This window comes from Microcebus murinus, chromosome 9 (assembly GCF_040939455.1).
Source record: "Microcebus murinus isolate Inina chromosome 9, M.murinus_Inina_mat1.0, whole genome shotgun sequence".
In the NCBI taxonomy this organism is placed as follows: Eukaryota; Metazoa; Chordata; class Mammalia; order Primates; family Cheirogaleidae; genus Microcebus; species Microcebus murinus.
The window spans coordinates 61597765-61612092 of NC_134112.1; the positions used below are offsets into that span (position 1 = coordinate 61597765).

General features: G+C 37.9%; 1 protein-coding gene across 17 annotated transcripts in view; it reads right to left on the reverse strand.

Annotated features, from left to right (window-relative positions):
• SRPK2 (SRSF protein kinase 2) overlaps positions 1 to 14328 on the reverse strand; it is a 239700-nt gene that overhangs the window by 32327 nt on the left and 193045 nt on the right. For 16 of the 17 annotated variants that reach the window (XM_012746806.3, XM_012746822.3, XM_076006514.1 and 13 more), the window contains 4 exons: positions 12445 to 12553; positions 10956 to 11043; positions 10637 to 10724; positions 8472 to 8578 (listed from right to left, as the gene is read on the reverse strand). In XM_012746806.3, coding sequence (XP_012602260.2) covers positions 8472 to 8578; positions 10637 to 10724; positions 10956 to 11043; positions 12445 to 12553 — 392 coding nt within the window. Of the gene's footprint in view, positions 1 to 8471; positions 8616 to 8841; positions 10614 to 10636; positions 10725 to 10955; positions 11044 to 12444; positions 12554 to 14328 lie in introns of those variants that run through there. The other variant, XM_012746858.3, reaches the window with a different exon arrangement.

Below are 14328 nucleotides of genomic sequence, written 5' to 3' on the forward strand. Positions count from 1 at the left end.
ACACACACACACACACACACACACACACCACCATTTATAAAGAGCCAGTGACCTAAGTGCTAGGCCAATGTTTTTCTTGAATTATTTCCACTGGAGAAGGATTTTTTCAATTCTTTCCATAAATGGAATTTATTAATATTTTTACAATACAGATACGGTTCCCATACCTTAGAAACTCCAAATGCTCAACAAATATCAGCATAACCATTCAAACACTAAGTCATTTAGGCACCTTGTCCACAAGAGACAGGAAGTGTGAAAAGGATAAGCAGAAGATACATAATATCAACAATGGAAAATTCCCAAGAAAAACACAATGTTTCTGTTTACCTTGAGTACCTGGCTAACAACCTTCAAGAATAACATCATAGCATTATGAAGAGAGAGGGAACAGAGATTTTTTGGAAGGAAAATGAAAACAAGAATACCTGTCTCTTAAGTAGAACCCAAATCTTTTCAGTCATTTAAAATAACTTTTCCTTAAAAAGTATTTTTACATAAATTCATTGAACAAGCATCAGCTGAGCTGCCATCACAGGCCACACACTACCCCAGGTATTTGATACAGAACAATACCATTTCCTGTCTTCATGGTACTTAACAGCTCTCCAAGACATTACTAATCCATGATGGAAAAAGTGTTGGGGTGGATGTGAGGGAGAATTGGCCAAAAAGAAGCCAAGATGAATCATGGGCACAGCAAATATGATTTAATGAGATACTGACAAGCTCCTAATAAGTACCAGTAAAATGGATAAAATTAAGGTAAGGAAAGACTTCACTTTTACTACAGTTTACTGTTTTATGTAACATTGCAATCAAAATGTGTAAATTAGGTTTAAAATGTCAAAAGGATCTACAGTAAGAAAGACACCCTTACATATTTCCATAAATAATAAGATTATACTTCTGAAGGGAATACAATCCAATGGGCCCATATGTTATTCACTGTTATTTATACATCTTCCTTGTGCAAACTGAACGTGTATTATATTTGAAAAACAAAAGGAATTCTGAGAAGTACAAGAAATTAATGGATGGTAATAACATCACACTGATGATATCCTGCCTATAGAGATCAAAGAATAACATCTTTGAGAAATTTTAAACTGTTTAAAATTTTTTCAGCTGAAATTGTATTTCAATTACCAAATACTAATGCAAAGTAAAATTCTCAGTATCTTTCTCTGCTAAAATATCTTTTGACCACCTCCTCATGCACAAGAGTTGCCCGTAACTGCCCCACTTTGGCTTCTTTCACACTTCAAAGGTTGTTTTACTGTCTGGGAGACTGTGTACGTAAGAGCTAACCTGTAGCAGTGTACAAATGTGTTCACATGAGTTCCCAAACACAATGCTACACTCACGACAAGCAATAAGTGTTCTTAATAAAAAATTAAGATTCCACATTTTTTCAATGTTTGCTATTGCACTCAACTGGGTTAATCTTTCTTAATCACTGGGAATAAACTCTGACAATGAATACAAGGAAAAGACTTTACCATGAGGATAAATTAAGTTATTCGAGATAATGCAAATCATTACAGGGCAATGTTAAAACTTGACCTTGGGACTTAGACCCCTCTTAAATTGCTACACAATCATTCACTGTGTTATCCTTGGGCAAGGTGCTTAAGCACTCTGAGCTTTCACTATAAAAGGCAGGAAACATATCTGTTAGACACAAATACAGTAAAAATTAGAAATAATCTATGGAAAACTCAAAAAAAATAAGGCCTAGCACATAGGACGCTCAAAATACATGATGAAATGGAATTAAGAAGATTTGTATTGATATTGACTAGATACCTATCATGTCTTAAGTCACTTATTAAACTTCTCTGGATCTCAGTTGTCACAAACTCTAATAATATGAAAGGGCTGTACTTGGTAACTTGTATAGTACATCCAGCAATGATTCCATAATTTATTTTAATTCTAAACTACTATTTAAAATGCTTTTATTTTCAGAAACAGCATTTCTGTAATTAACCAATGCTGACAGGCAATCTTACAACCACTGATGCAGAAGAGGTGTGATGATGGGGGGGGGGGAGCAATGAATCAAGCATCACCCCCCAAGAACAGATCTTCCCTTGGAAAATCTGACAAACAGCATTAAAAAGAAGCCACTGCTAATTTTTCCCTCTGTTACTTTCACTTGTCAAATCATAGTATGTTTGTCTCTCTTGCCTTTATAAAAACCAAACTTGGCATCAGCAGCAGGAGGCAGCAGAGACCCTTTGGCTACCAGGACAGCTGCAATCACTCTAACCACAGATGGGCCAGGGACAAGGCTGTCCATCACCCCAGGCAGAGAAACCAGACCACACTTTTCAGGAACAGGTGCCAGGTTCCTCCACGTGAAGTGAGACTGAGTTCAGGAGCAGTGCGGAAGTGAAAGCAGAGTCCAGCACTGGGAGAGCTAGAAGCCTCCATTGCAGGTTCAGGAACTAACTAGCTGTGGACTCAGAAAGTCCCTTTCCTTCCACAAACCTCAAATTCATCTGTAAAATAAGGAGCTTGGTCAAAATGGTCTCTAAGGACTGGCTCCTCTCCACTATGACTTGCTTGAAATAGGTCCTTAATTTTGCAGATAAAGGGAGGAATAAATCTAAAATAATGTGGAGACTTCTCTAGAGGGCTGCTCTCTGGCCCTGCTCTGCCCAGAGTGAAACTTTGCTCAGAATTCTAAACTGTAAGGAGAAATAGAATGAGAGCAACTTTTCGAATTATGTTCTGATACTGGTGACAGTATCACAGGGACTTTCTTCTTCCCACACTTGAACAAAGGACACAGGGCAGTGAGACTGTGCCTGCCTCTTATTCTGCTGGTAACAGAAGCTAAGGAAGCACCAAGGGAAACCCAGACAGGCGGCCAGATGGACTGGCAGAGGAGAGGAGGCTGGCCCCAAGCAGGAGTCCTTAATTTAGATATTAATTACTTGTGGGTGTGGAGGAAAACACCAGAGGAGCTCTCCTCAAGTCTAGAAAACTTCCTATTAGGAAAGCTAAAGCTCCCACTGGATTTCTCTTCCTCCCTGAAACAGACATAAGGCGAATCCTACAAACTGCCTCTGATAGCCGTGATATTCCACTGAACGGGGCAGCATGGAAATACCTATTACGACAAAAGAGGACAAGAGCAAGAGACGTGCTCAGACAAAAAATCCAGGAGATGTCACCTCATCCACATTGGCCTGAAATATCCTCTGCTCCTGGTTCTTTCTAACTCTTAGCTGGTGAGAATTAATGAGAAAGCCAGGAGCTGCCCTCACTGTCATCAGGAAGAAAGATAAAGCTGCGTGCCCAGCATTCAGCCTGCACAAAGCAGTGAGTCAGGAAAGAGGCTCAGCTCCCTTGAAAGGCAGCCACCTCGCCATATTTCTGAGCAGAGGACCCAACACACCCGGAGGGGAATTCCAAGTTAACACAGAATCATATGCACGACCATGCTGAACAAATCAATAATATCAAAATGTTTATCATTTTAAAATTAAAGCTTCTGGTCTAAAATTGAATACTGGTTGGTTCGATCATAGCAAATTCACTGATAACTAAGACCATCAAAGTAATTTAAACAACAAGCAAATAATACTAAATGTAGACATAATCAGTCAACGACAACAGGCTAGACAACCTGCCAGGGTACCACGATGCCTCAGGGTCTGCCACCCCCAGGGGCAGGTTTCGAAAAACACCGGCTTTTAAAGCCCCATTTGCTTACATATTGCAGCACATATTATATTACAAATTACTTATTTCATAAAATCTAATGACTGTTCTTATAACCAACCAATCTCATTATTAGCTCAACTATTATAGCACAAGAAAACCATTTACCACAAACAGAAACAAATGCACACTTTTCACAAAGACATGTTAAAATTTAAAATAACCCCAAAGCTTCCTATGTAGGACATTTTACACTACACTGTGGTTAAGAGCATGGACTCCAGTGGTACACCACCTGGATTCAAATCCTGGATCCACCACAGTTAACCATGCAACCCTAAGGAAGATTCTGATCCTCTCTGGGCAACACCTTCTGTACAGTAAGACCGTAACACCCCCGGACTAATAGGGCTGGGGTGAGGACTACATAGCATAATATAAATAAAGCACCTAAAACAACCATTGCATGGAAGAGCACAATAAATGTCAGTTACAATCATGATAACAGAAAGAGTAATAATAATCTTAAAATGCAGGGCGATGGTGGTAATTGCTGGTATTCAGCCCTGTAGCAAAGTCACCAAAATCCGAGCCTTGCCCTTGGCAAGCCTCCTGTGACTAATAGCGAGCAACCACCTTCTCACATGGCTTCTGTAAAGGGCAGTGAATTAAATTATAAAGTTTTAAAGAGTAAAAAGCCAGCCACCCTTTCAATTACACAGGAAAGTCAAAGCCACTTTTAAAGAGCACCAACAGATTTTTTTCATAAATTAAAAAATTTTTTTAATTCTTTTTCTTTTTTTTTTTTTTACAAGAAATGAATATGAAATTCCAGCAATAGCACCAACAGATTTTTAAAGGACCCACCACCAGAGGTACATCTTTTAACATATCACAAATAATGCCCTTCTCTTTTTTCAGTCTTAGATGTGGGGGAAAAAAAAAAGTAGACATAAAATCGACCTCAATAAAGTGACTTTAAAAGAAAAAAAATAAAACCAAGGGGCAAATAAACAGCCACAAGACTCCATGCTTGAGGCCAGAGACTTGCCACCGGGACACCTGGTAAGGGCTGCACACAGTGTGCCTGGAACCACCCCCAGTTGCCACCCGGATCACCACAGCTAAATGAGGACAACTAAGAACTGACCAAAGGACTGACAACAGTGTATAGAAAACCCCGAAAAAGCAACTGATTCAATTCTGTCATTACCTTTGGAAAATCAACAAGTGGAAATGGTTATCTATGAGCCGTCAAACCACAGAAATATCAGCCATTTTGTAAAGAATAAGGGAAACCTGCACTTTTTCCCTCATTTAAGGAAAGACAACAACCAAGATGTTTGCTGGCCACCTAAACTATGAAGGAAGATACAAGAGATGTGTGACTCAATGCGTGGCCCTTAAGTCAGAGGTGTGCACGAGCTGAGGAGACACAAGGGCCACTCTGTGTTGGCATGAAGGATGCGTTCCAAGTCGGCCCTCATGCCTAATCTCCACCATAGAGCTACAACACAAATCATGGATTACTACCCTGAGTCTACAAATGAAGAAACAGAGGCTAAGTCACTTGATCGGGGTCACAAAACAGGACATGCCAAAGCTAGGACTTGAAATAGAATCTGTCACCAATGTATGTACACCTTGTACTTTCTCTTATTCCAGTAGTTCTCGACAAGGGGAAATTTTGCCCCCAAGGGGACATGTGACAAAATTCAAAGACATTTTATTTCATTGTATTTTATTTTATTTAGAGACAGGGTTCTCCCTCTGTCCCCCAGGCTGGAGTGCAGTGGTACAATCATAACTCACTGTAACCTCGAATTCCTGGGCTTAAATGATCCTCCTGCCTCAGCCTCCAGAGCAGCTAGAACTACAGGGATGTGACATCAAGCCTGGCTAGTTTCACTTTTTGTTTTTTGGTTTTTTTAGGGGCGGGAGGGAGTTGCAGGGATAGATGAGGTCTCAATTATGTTGCCCAGGCTGGTCTGGAACTCCTGGTCTTAAGAGATCCTCCCACCCCAGTCTCTAAAGTGCTAGGATTATAGGCGTGAGCTACCACACCCGGCTGAGAGACCTTTCTAATTGTCATAACCAGGGATGGTAGTGGCTGATACTGGCATTTACGGGCTAGAGACCAGGGATGCTGCTAAACACCCTACAATGCACAGGACAGGCTTCCACAACAAAGAAAGAAGTATCTGGTCTGAAATATCAATGACGACAGGGTTGAGAAGATTTGGCCTGGATTGTAAGAACTTGCAATCATTAGTTAAGGGACAAAATGTGAGCAGCAGGCATTCCAAGGAGGGAAGGCATATCACAATTGGTATGCTATGAGAAGCCTTTGTGTCATAATGGTGAGATTTTGGTTGAACCTTAAAAACGTGGGTAGAAAGGGATGGCATTTCCAGCCAGCCAAGGACAAAAGAAATGACCAAAGATATAGAGAAAAAAATAATAATAATAACAAGATGCAGTCAGGGGTCAAGATTATTATAATTAAGTATTTTCCCTAAACTACCTATAAAATGAAACCACTAAAAATGTGTGAATAAAAATTCTGATAAATTTGCATGTGTTTATAAATGCGTGGGACATCTTTGAATATTCCTAAGAAATGGGTAACTTGATACACTGCAGGAAGAAAACAGGATACCTGAAGGTCATAAATTTTTGTAAGGGGAAATACAGATGACGGCAGATGGTAGAAGACCTTAAACAGGTTCTCAGGAAGAAAAATGACATAATTTCTATTGGACATAGGCCCAGTATTCTACTGGTAAATGTATCACGTGCTATTTGGCAAAATGGTAAACACACAAGCTCAAAGCCAGACTACATGGGTTTGAATTCCTGCTCCATCACTTACTACTTTTTAAGTTACTTCCTGACTAGAGGCAAGTTACTTAACCTCTGTAGGCGTCCATTTGCTCTTGATCAAATCAGGAGGGTATTTCACAGGGTTATTGTACTTAGAAATGTGTCTCGCACATATTGAGCCATAAATATTTGCTATTAGTACTATCTCATTATATCTTCACAGTAATCTAATGAGGAAGGTACCATTATTATTCCCATTTTATTGACAAAGTTGTGGCTTAAGGAGGTTAAATAATTAGGCCAAAGGCATCTGACTCCAAACTCAAGCTCTTAAATCACTCCTTATATTGCTTCACCAAGGGTAAGAATGTAGAGCTCCAGCAAGCAGGTAATGGGAAGTCACTAAAGGATTCTAAATGGGAAGTATCAATTATTAAAGCAAGGTTATACTTAGGAAGGCAGCAGCAATGGAAAAGAGAATAAACTGGAAAAGGAAACTGGAATAGGATGTGCTGGGCACAGGGACAGTAGACAGAAAGAAGCCTGTGAAAAGGTATTGGCTGGAGGTGACAAGGTATTGACTGGAGGTAAACTAAGGGGCATGGCGCTGGAAGAACATCAAGAATAAAAAGCACGGCACAGGAAAGCCCAGCAGATGGTTACCCCAGAAGTACAGCAAGTGACAAGGCAAGGACAATGATTGGAACACAGTCTGCTACCCCTGGCTTTGAAGCCAGAGAAGTCAAGAGTGAGAATATTAGGAAAACAGGCATGTCTTGGCTTGTTTGGGAAATGACATAAACTGTGTAGGTCTCCTGATAAAGGATCTTCCCAGTGCTACCCAGGAGTCAGACACACTGAACCCACAGGCTGAATCAAAGGGAAGTAGCTAGGATTACAGGCACCCACCATCACACCTGGCTAGTTTTTTCTATTTTTGGTAGAGATGGAGTCCTACTCTTGCTCAGGCTTTTTTTTCCCCCCTCTTCTTCCTTCAGCCATAACAAAGCAATCAGGCTGGTCTGGAACTCCTAAGCTTAAGCGATCCTACTGCCTCGGCCTCCCAGAGTGCTAGGATTACCGGTGTCAGCCACAGTGCCTGGCCTGCAATCTTTCTTAACTGAGGCAACACAGGCGAAGAGTAGAATACATACTGATATATATTCCATGCAGAAAAGTGAATGTGGTAAACTAATTAGAAGATCTTCCATCTATGCATACTTTCATTCTACACCATTTACTGAAGCATCACCTCTAAGCCAGACCTTCAGGGTTTTCTTTTGGCTAAGGTAATTGAACAAAGTACAAATCTAATACAGTAACTCCTATGTGACTTACGCATTTCTTCTCCCCCCAGCTTTATGATGGCATAACTGATCATAAAAACTGCATATGTTTAGAGAGTACAATGCGCTATTTTGATATATGTATATATTGTGATTACCAGAGACAGCTCATTAACCTATCCATTACCTCACATAGATTGTGTGTGTGTGTGGTAAAAAAAATTTAAATTTACTCTCTTAACAAATTTCAAGTATATAAAACAGTATTGTTACTACAGTCTAGTCACCATGCTGTATATTACACTTCTAGAACTTAGTCACGTTATAATTGAAAGTTTGTAAGGAACTGTTAAATTATCTTTGAGTTACCCTCTATCCAAGGATACTCAGAAATAGTAAATAAACACAATAAATTATTTCTTCTGAATTATTTCCTAAGGAACTAAATGGGATGTTTTATAATGAAGAGACTAGATAAAACAATTTCTGATTAATCAATACCATATCACCTACCTTAAAAAAGACTGATATGCCAAAAGAAATACATGCCTAACAACTACCCAGTGCTCCCTTTATAAGACAGAATGGCATATCACTAAATAAATGTAAAACTGATCTAAGAGTTCAGAACGTTTAAAGGCCAGCCAATTAGGTACTGGGGGTGACAGCTGCCATCAGAAGCCTTACCTGTCGAATGATACTCTTCACACAACGTACTGGGAGGCCTTGATAGTTGGACTTGATGATCCACTTGAGGAGATGGTGGCCAAGCACTTCGAAGACCATGCACACATCTGGGACACAGTTAAGGACCATTCGTGGATGCATTTCCTGGAGTTAGGCAGTTACAAAAGCAGCATCACTGTGTCATTTGCAAAACATTTATTTCTTTATTAAATCCAACATCAATACTATCAGGAATAACAAATGTGGTCAAAATGAAAGAGAAAAGGCCTGAGAGACAACAGAAGACCCTAGCTCTTGACACGCCCTAGCACCCCCCAGTCAGGAAGTGGCCCAATATTCCTGAGCTCTGGGAAATGAAAGTATTGCCTACCCCAGGAACACAAAGGGCCATCACAGAAGATCCAATGTGAAAATATGAACAGAGCATTCTGGAAACTGAAGGCTTTATCTTCTTCTCTCCATTTGTGTTCTCAGCTCTGAGTTGCAGGTCTTGAGATATTCTGCTTTCTGGCTGTCATCTCTTGCTGGGGCTGCACTCTGCCAACTTCCCCGGCAGAGGGAGGGTGAGGATAAGACAAGAGGCCTTCTCCACAACGCAAAATCATGTCCTCCTGAGCGCCCCCAAAACCAAGAAGCGCCCACACAACTTAACAGCAGCACAGTCAAAACTGATATTCTCAAAAGAGAAAGAGAAGTCATGAGACACCTTTGCCTGCCACACATTTCTTTTCCAACAAGATGCCTAGTATTAAGCCTAAGGCCATCTTTTTCAAAAAGCAAGAGGAACACCTAATCTTTTTAATTTTTTTTTAATTTCAGCATATTACGGGGGTACAGATGTTTAGGTTATATATATTGCCTTTGCCCCGCCTGAATCAGAGCTTCAAGCGTGTCCATCCCCCCAAGAAACTCTTTGATCTTTCAAGAATCATTAACTTCCATCAGGATAATTTCTTTTTGAGGACAACAAATATTCTGTATCATATTCTAACAAAAATGAAAAAATATAAATTGAACAATTTAATCTTCAACTAAACAACAAAAGTAAGTCAATACAGACTTAGGAGGAAGAAGAATTAGGAGAAAACACTGTGGAAATGTGATTCAAACAAGTAGTTAAAAATTCATTTTAGTAATACCAAGGAAATTTGAATGAGGATGTATGATATCAAGAAAACTGTTAGAGTTATCCAGTGAATTTTATGGTTATATTTTTAAACGTTCATATTTTTTCAAAGATGCACACTGACATTACTAAAGGTAAAGGACATGGCCTCTAGGATTTGCTTTAACATAATTTGGTGAGAAAGGCAGATGGAGCAAGATTATCACTGAACCTGGGTGATGGATTCACAGAAATACTATACTCTCTACTTCTGTATATGTTGGAAATTTTTCATAATAAAAGTTTTTTAAAGAAAAACTATGACAATCTCTTCCATTAAGCACTGGCTTATGTCAGATATACCAATTAGTATAGAAAACACATCACTCCACTTTTACAAGGCTTTTGCAAAGTAGACAAACTGGGAATAAAATAAAGAAAACCAAAATACTTCTTAATTTACCTGGCAGAAAAATGATCATCTAAGGAAACAGTTATTTAAAAGACTTGGTTATATCATTCTGGACACAGAATTTCATATTATTAGGATATTCAGTACTAATAGTACTGAAGTGCAAGTCTAGGAATGTTGACATTTCAAGCATTTTTCCTTTTATTATCTCAATCAATACTTCATCCTCACATGGTGTTTTGCAGCCATTGGGACATAGACGGTCTTTATTCAATGATTTTTAAAAACTTTTAAAGCACAAAGAAGTGCTGTCTACCATTGCAAAAACTAAACTTCACCACAAGTAATGAGAAAAGATCAGTAATTAATTCTGTGCCAAAAGAAGGAAGGAAAGGAGGGATGGAGGGAGAAAGGAGGAACAAAATAAAAGTTTCTAAGATGCTATTACATTACAAACCCCCAAAATCCTTTGCAGATCACTCTAGGGGATCATTTTAGAACACTTCACAGCGATCCTAGAGTCTTTATGTTGAGAGTGAGACAATAGCAAAAGAAATTTATAGGGGCTTGAAATATTCCCATTTCTTAAAAGTATAAAGAAAAAAATATCAATGCATTATGAATCAGCCATTAGGAAATAAAGGATACGTATGCCATTCATGCCTGAAATCTTGAAGTCATCTATAAGCTGGACCACCATGTCTTTGTTTGGGTCACTGGGATCACTTTCTCGAACCTATGCAAAGAAAAGTGATTGCAAGAATATACAGTTTAAGATGGAGGCTCTTTTCCCATTATACCAACCAACAGTGCTTTAATAAAAGTGATAGTTTTAAAATTAAAGATTCAGCATTTGAACTTCTGAAAAATACTCAACTTTAATTTAGTATTACACAGGAAAAACCCCTGTGTGAGATTTTTAGATCATTAATATTTCTTATATGATTCACATTGTTGCAGTACTTACACATTTGAGCAATTTTATTTCATCCAAGGCTGTCTCTGTATAATGCTGAGCACTTTTTACAACTTTCATTGCAACAAATCTTTTCCCTCTAAAATAAAAAGCATATTTATTTATATTATCAGCAGAAGAAATGATCATTATATAGGTTGAGCATCCCCAATGTGAAAATCTGAAATTCAAGATGCTCCAAAATCTGAAATATTTTGAGTGTTGACATGATGTCACAAGTATAAAATTCCATACCTGACCTCATGTGAGGTCACAGTCAAAATGTATTCAAAACTGTGTTTCATGCATGAAATTATTTTTTAAAATATTGTATAAAATTACCTTCAGGCCATGTATATCAAATGTATGTGAAACAGAAATGAATTCTGTGTTTAGACTTAGGTCCCATGCCCAAGATGTCTACGTATATGTAAATATTTCAAAACCTAGAAAAATCCAAAATTGGAAACACTTCTGGTCCCAAGCATTTCAGATAAGGGATACTCAACTTGTAATGAGATCTATCCAATAAACAGAAATGTTTAATGAGCTTTCCTTTAAAATAGTACTTTTCAAAATGTGGGGCCACAATTAAATAGTTGGTCCATGGGTCAAGACAATCTCTTTTGTTTTGTTGTTTTGTCTTTTTCTAATTAAAATAGACTAGAAAAATGTCAATGTTACCACATATAGTAAGGGAAAGTATACTCTTGTAACACTTTTGTTTCAGTTCACACATACACATAATACAATACATGTATATATAATATATATACTGGCTAGCAATAAAGTGTCTCAGTCTGAGTCAGGGCTTTAAAAAATATTATAAACTACTGATTTGAAAAGTCTGTACATTATTAATTTTATATTTGAATGTTTTTCTGGTATGGATGATTCACTAGAAAAATAACATGATCCCAGTGTAAAGTAATTTCAAGAAATATGCTTCAGGATTTTTTTCTTTTTTCTTTTTTTTCCTTAAGACAGTCTCGCTCTCTTGCCCAGTGCCATGGCAGTCAGTCTAGCTCACAGGAACTTCAAACTCCTGGGTGCAAGCAATCCTCCTGCCTCAGCCTCCCGAGTAGCTGGAACTACAGGTATGCACCACCACAACTAGCTAACTTTTTTCTATTTTAGTTGTTCGGATAATTTCTTTCTATTTTTAGTAGAGACAAGGGTCTCACTCTTGCTGAGGGTGGACTCTAACTCCTGACCTCAAGGGATCCTCTCACCTCAGCCTCCCAGAGTGCTAGGAGTACAGGCGTTAGCCCCCACGCCTGGCCAAGCTTCAGGATTAAACATAGAAGAAAGTTAATATTTTAAGATTTGAAATGAATTTCAAATGAAGGAGGCGGAAAAAATCTAGTTAGCTGAGGCCGGTCTGTGCCAAGCACTTTACAATGCCACAATAACCTAAATGCAACTTTCAGTCATACCTTCTTAGAAAACAGATGGTGAACTAGACCGGAATCAAATGCACAAAGGACAAAGGAACACTTACTGCATATCCCAGCATAGCCAGACAGTAGAGAAGTGCCCCCATCCAAGCTTTCTAATAACATGATACCGGCCATTGAAGAGGTCTCCGATTTTCACTGGATGATAGCCACCTTAAGAAAAGAAAAGGAAAAAAAAGAATTCAAAATACCAGAAAAATAGTAACATTTCACCTCTTCCTTTGTCAATTCTTGATGCAATCAAAGAAAGCTCTAAATAATGCAATCAGATTAAGCCATGTTTGATTAGATTTTCAATTATATTTTTTCAGGAATATCTTTCATTGGGAGAAAAATGTTCTATAAATTCCTATTAGGCTTTTTGTTTGTTTTAATTTAAAGAGGCCATGAACCACCCAGCACTCTGTAACAGTAACTCAAGGTATTGTATTTAAATCTAGGTGTATACAATACACACACACCAGCTCTTCATCTTTACAAACTTATTTTCTTCTAAACAACAAGTCAGACTAAAACCCATTAACTATATAAGAAAACTCACCAAAATAAAGGATATTTACTCTGCATAAGTCTGCATACACCAACGGTTTATGCATAACTGATAAGGAACTATATAATGTATACCTTAATTTACCCTCTGTCAGGGCTTCTTGTTCTCATCACTCTACCTCCAACCTCAAAATCTTGACTATAAGTATCTCTTTTTCAACCAAAGAAATCAGTTGGAGAAGGAGAGAGGGTACTCTGTTAGGGTGGACTCCTGGGGGAGGCAAGGGTGACTCACCGACATCTGGCATAAGAAGACCTTCACCATGCATTTTAAAGTAAAATAAGCAAGCTACAAAATAGCATGTATAACATGCCATTTTAAGCAAAATGCACAAAACGGTCTAGGAGGGTAAGAGATTAGCAATGGACATCCTGGATATAAAATTAATTTTATTCTACATTTTATTCTTTTTATCTATCTTTTCAATTTCTTCTGAAACAATGCTTTTCTACTTTTTTTACTTTGGTAACAGTTCATTGTTTTAATCTAACATAATTTAATATTAATTTAATATTTTTTTTATTGTAGACATGTTATTTCTCCTTTTTTTTTTACTCTACAGAATTCTTACAAATCACTCCGTAAAGATACAGATGGTTTGTGCCTAGTATTGAGAGGCTCAAAATAGGTGCAGGAAGTATCTAAAGTCACATCCTCAATACACTGTGTTACTCCCAGAAGGCTCTGAGTAATACTTCAAGAAATACTATGAATATTTACCTTGTGTAGGATTAGTGAAGAAGGAATTTGACCAAATATTGAGTTTCTAAGATTTTTATTCTGTCACCATCTCATTGCTTTCCCTGGATTTTAATCTCAAAGTTCATAACAACATTTTGGGCTAAAGATATGAACTACATGATAGTAAATTAAAATAAAATACAGCAAATTATTAATGGGCTTATTACTCAGAAGATTAAACTAAAATGAAAACACATTGGCTCTGAGTTTACAGTACAGATTTTAAATCATTAAAACTAACAGTAAGAAGGAAGAAAAAAAAACTTAATTATTTACAAAGTCTGAATTAGGAGCACTATGCTAGGGATTTTATTTTCAAAGCTGTATTCACAAAATAAAAGTGGGCTACAATATATTGCAGGTGTTCTACAGGGAAGTAGGGGAGGGGGAACGAAGAAGGGAGAAGTTCTGTTCGGAAAATACAAAGTTAAAGAAAAGTAGACTTCTTGACCATTGGCCTAATGTCTTAACACATAGTGTGAACCTCTAAGAAACTAAAGCATGCTGCATATTCTAGACATATTTGCTCATGAAACTATTTCTTCAGGGACCTAGTCACATTTTATAACACAAGTATTTAGGAAACACTGCCTATCTTACTTAATTTTTACAATAACCCTGCAAAGTAGATGGTATT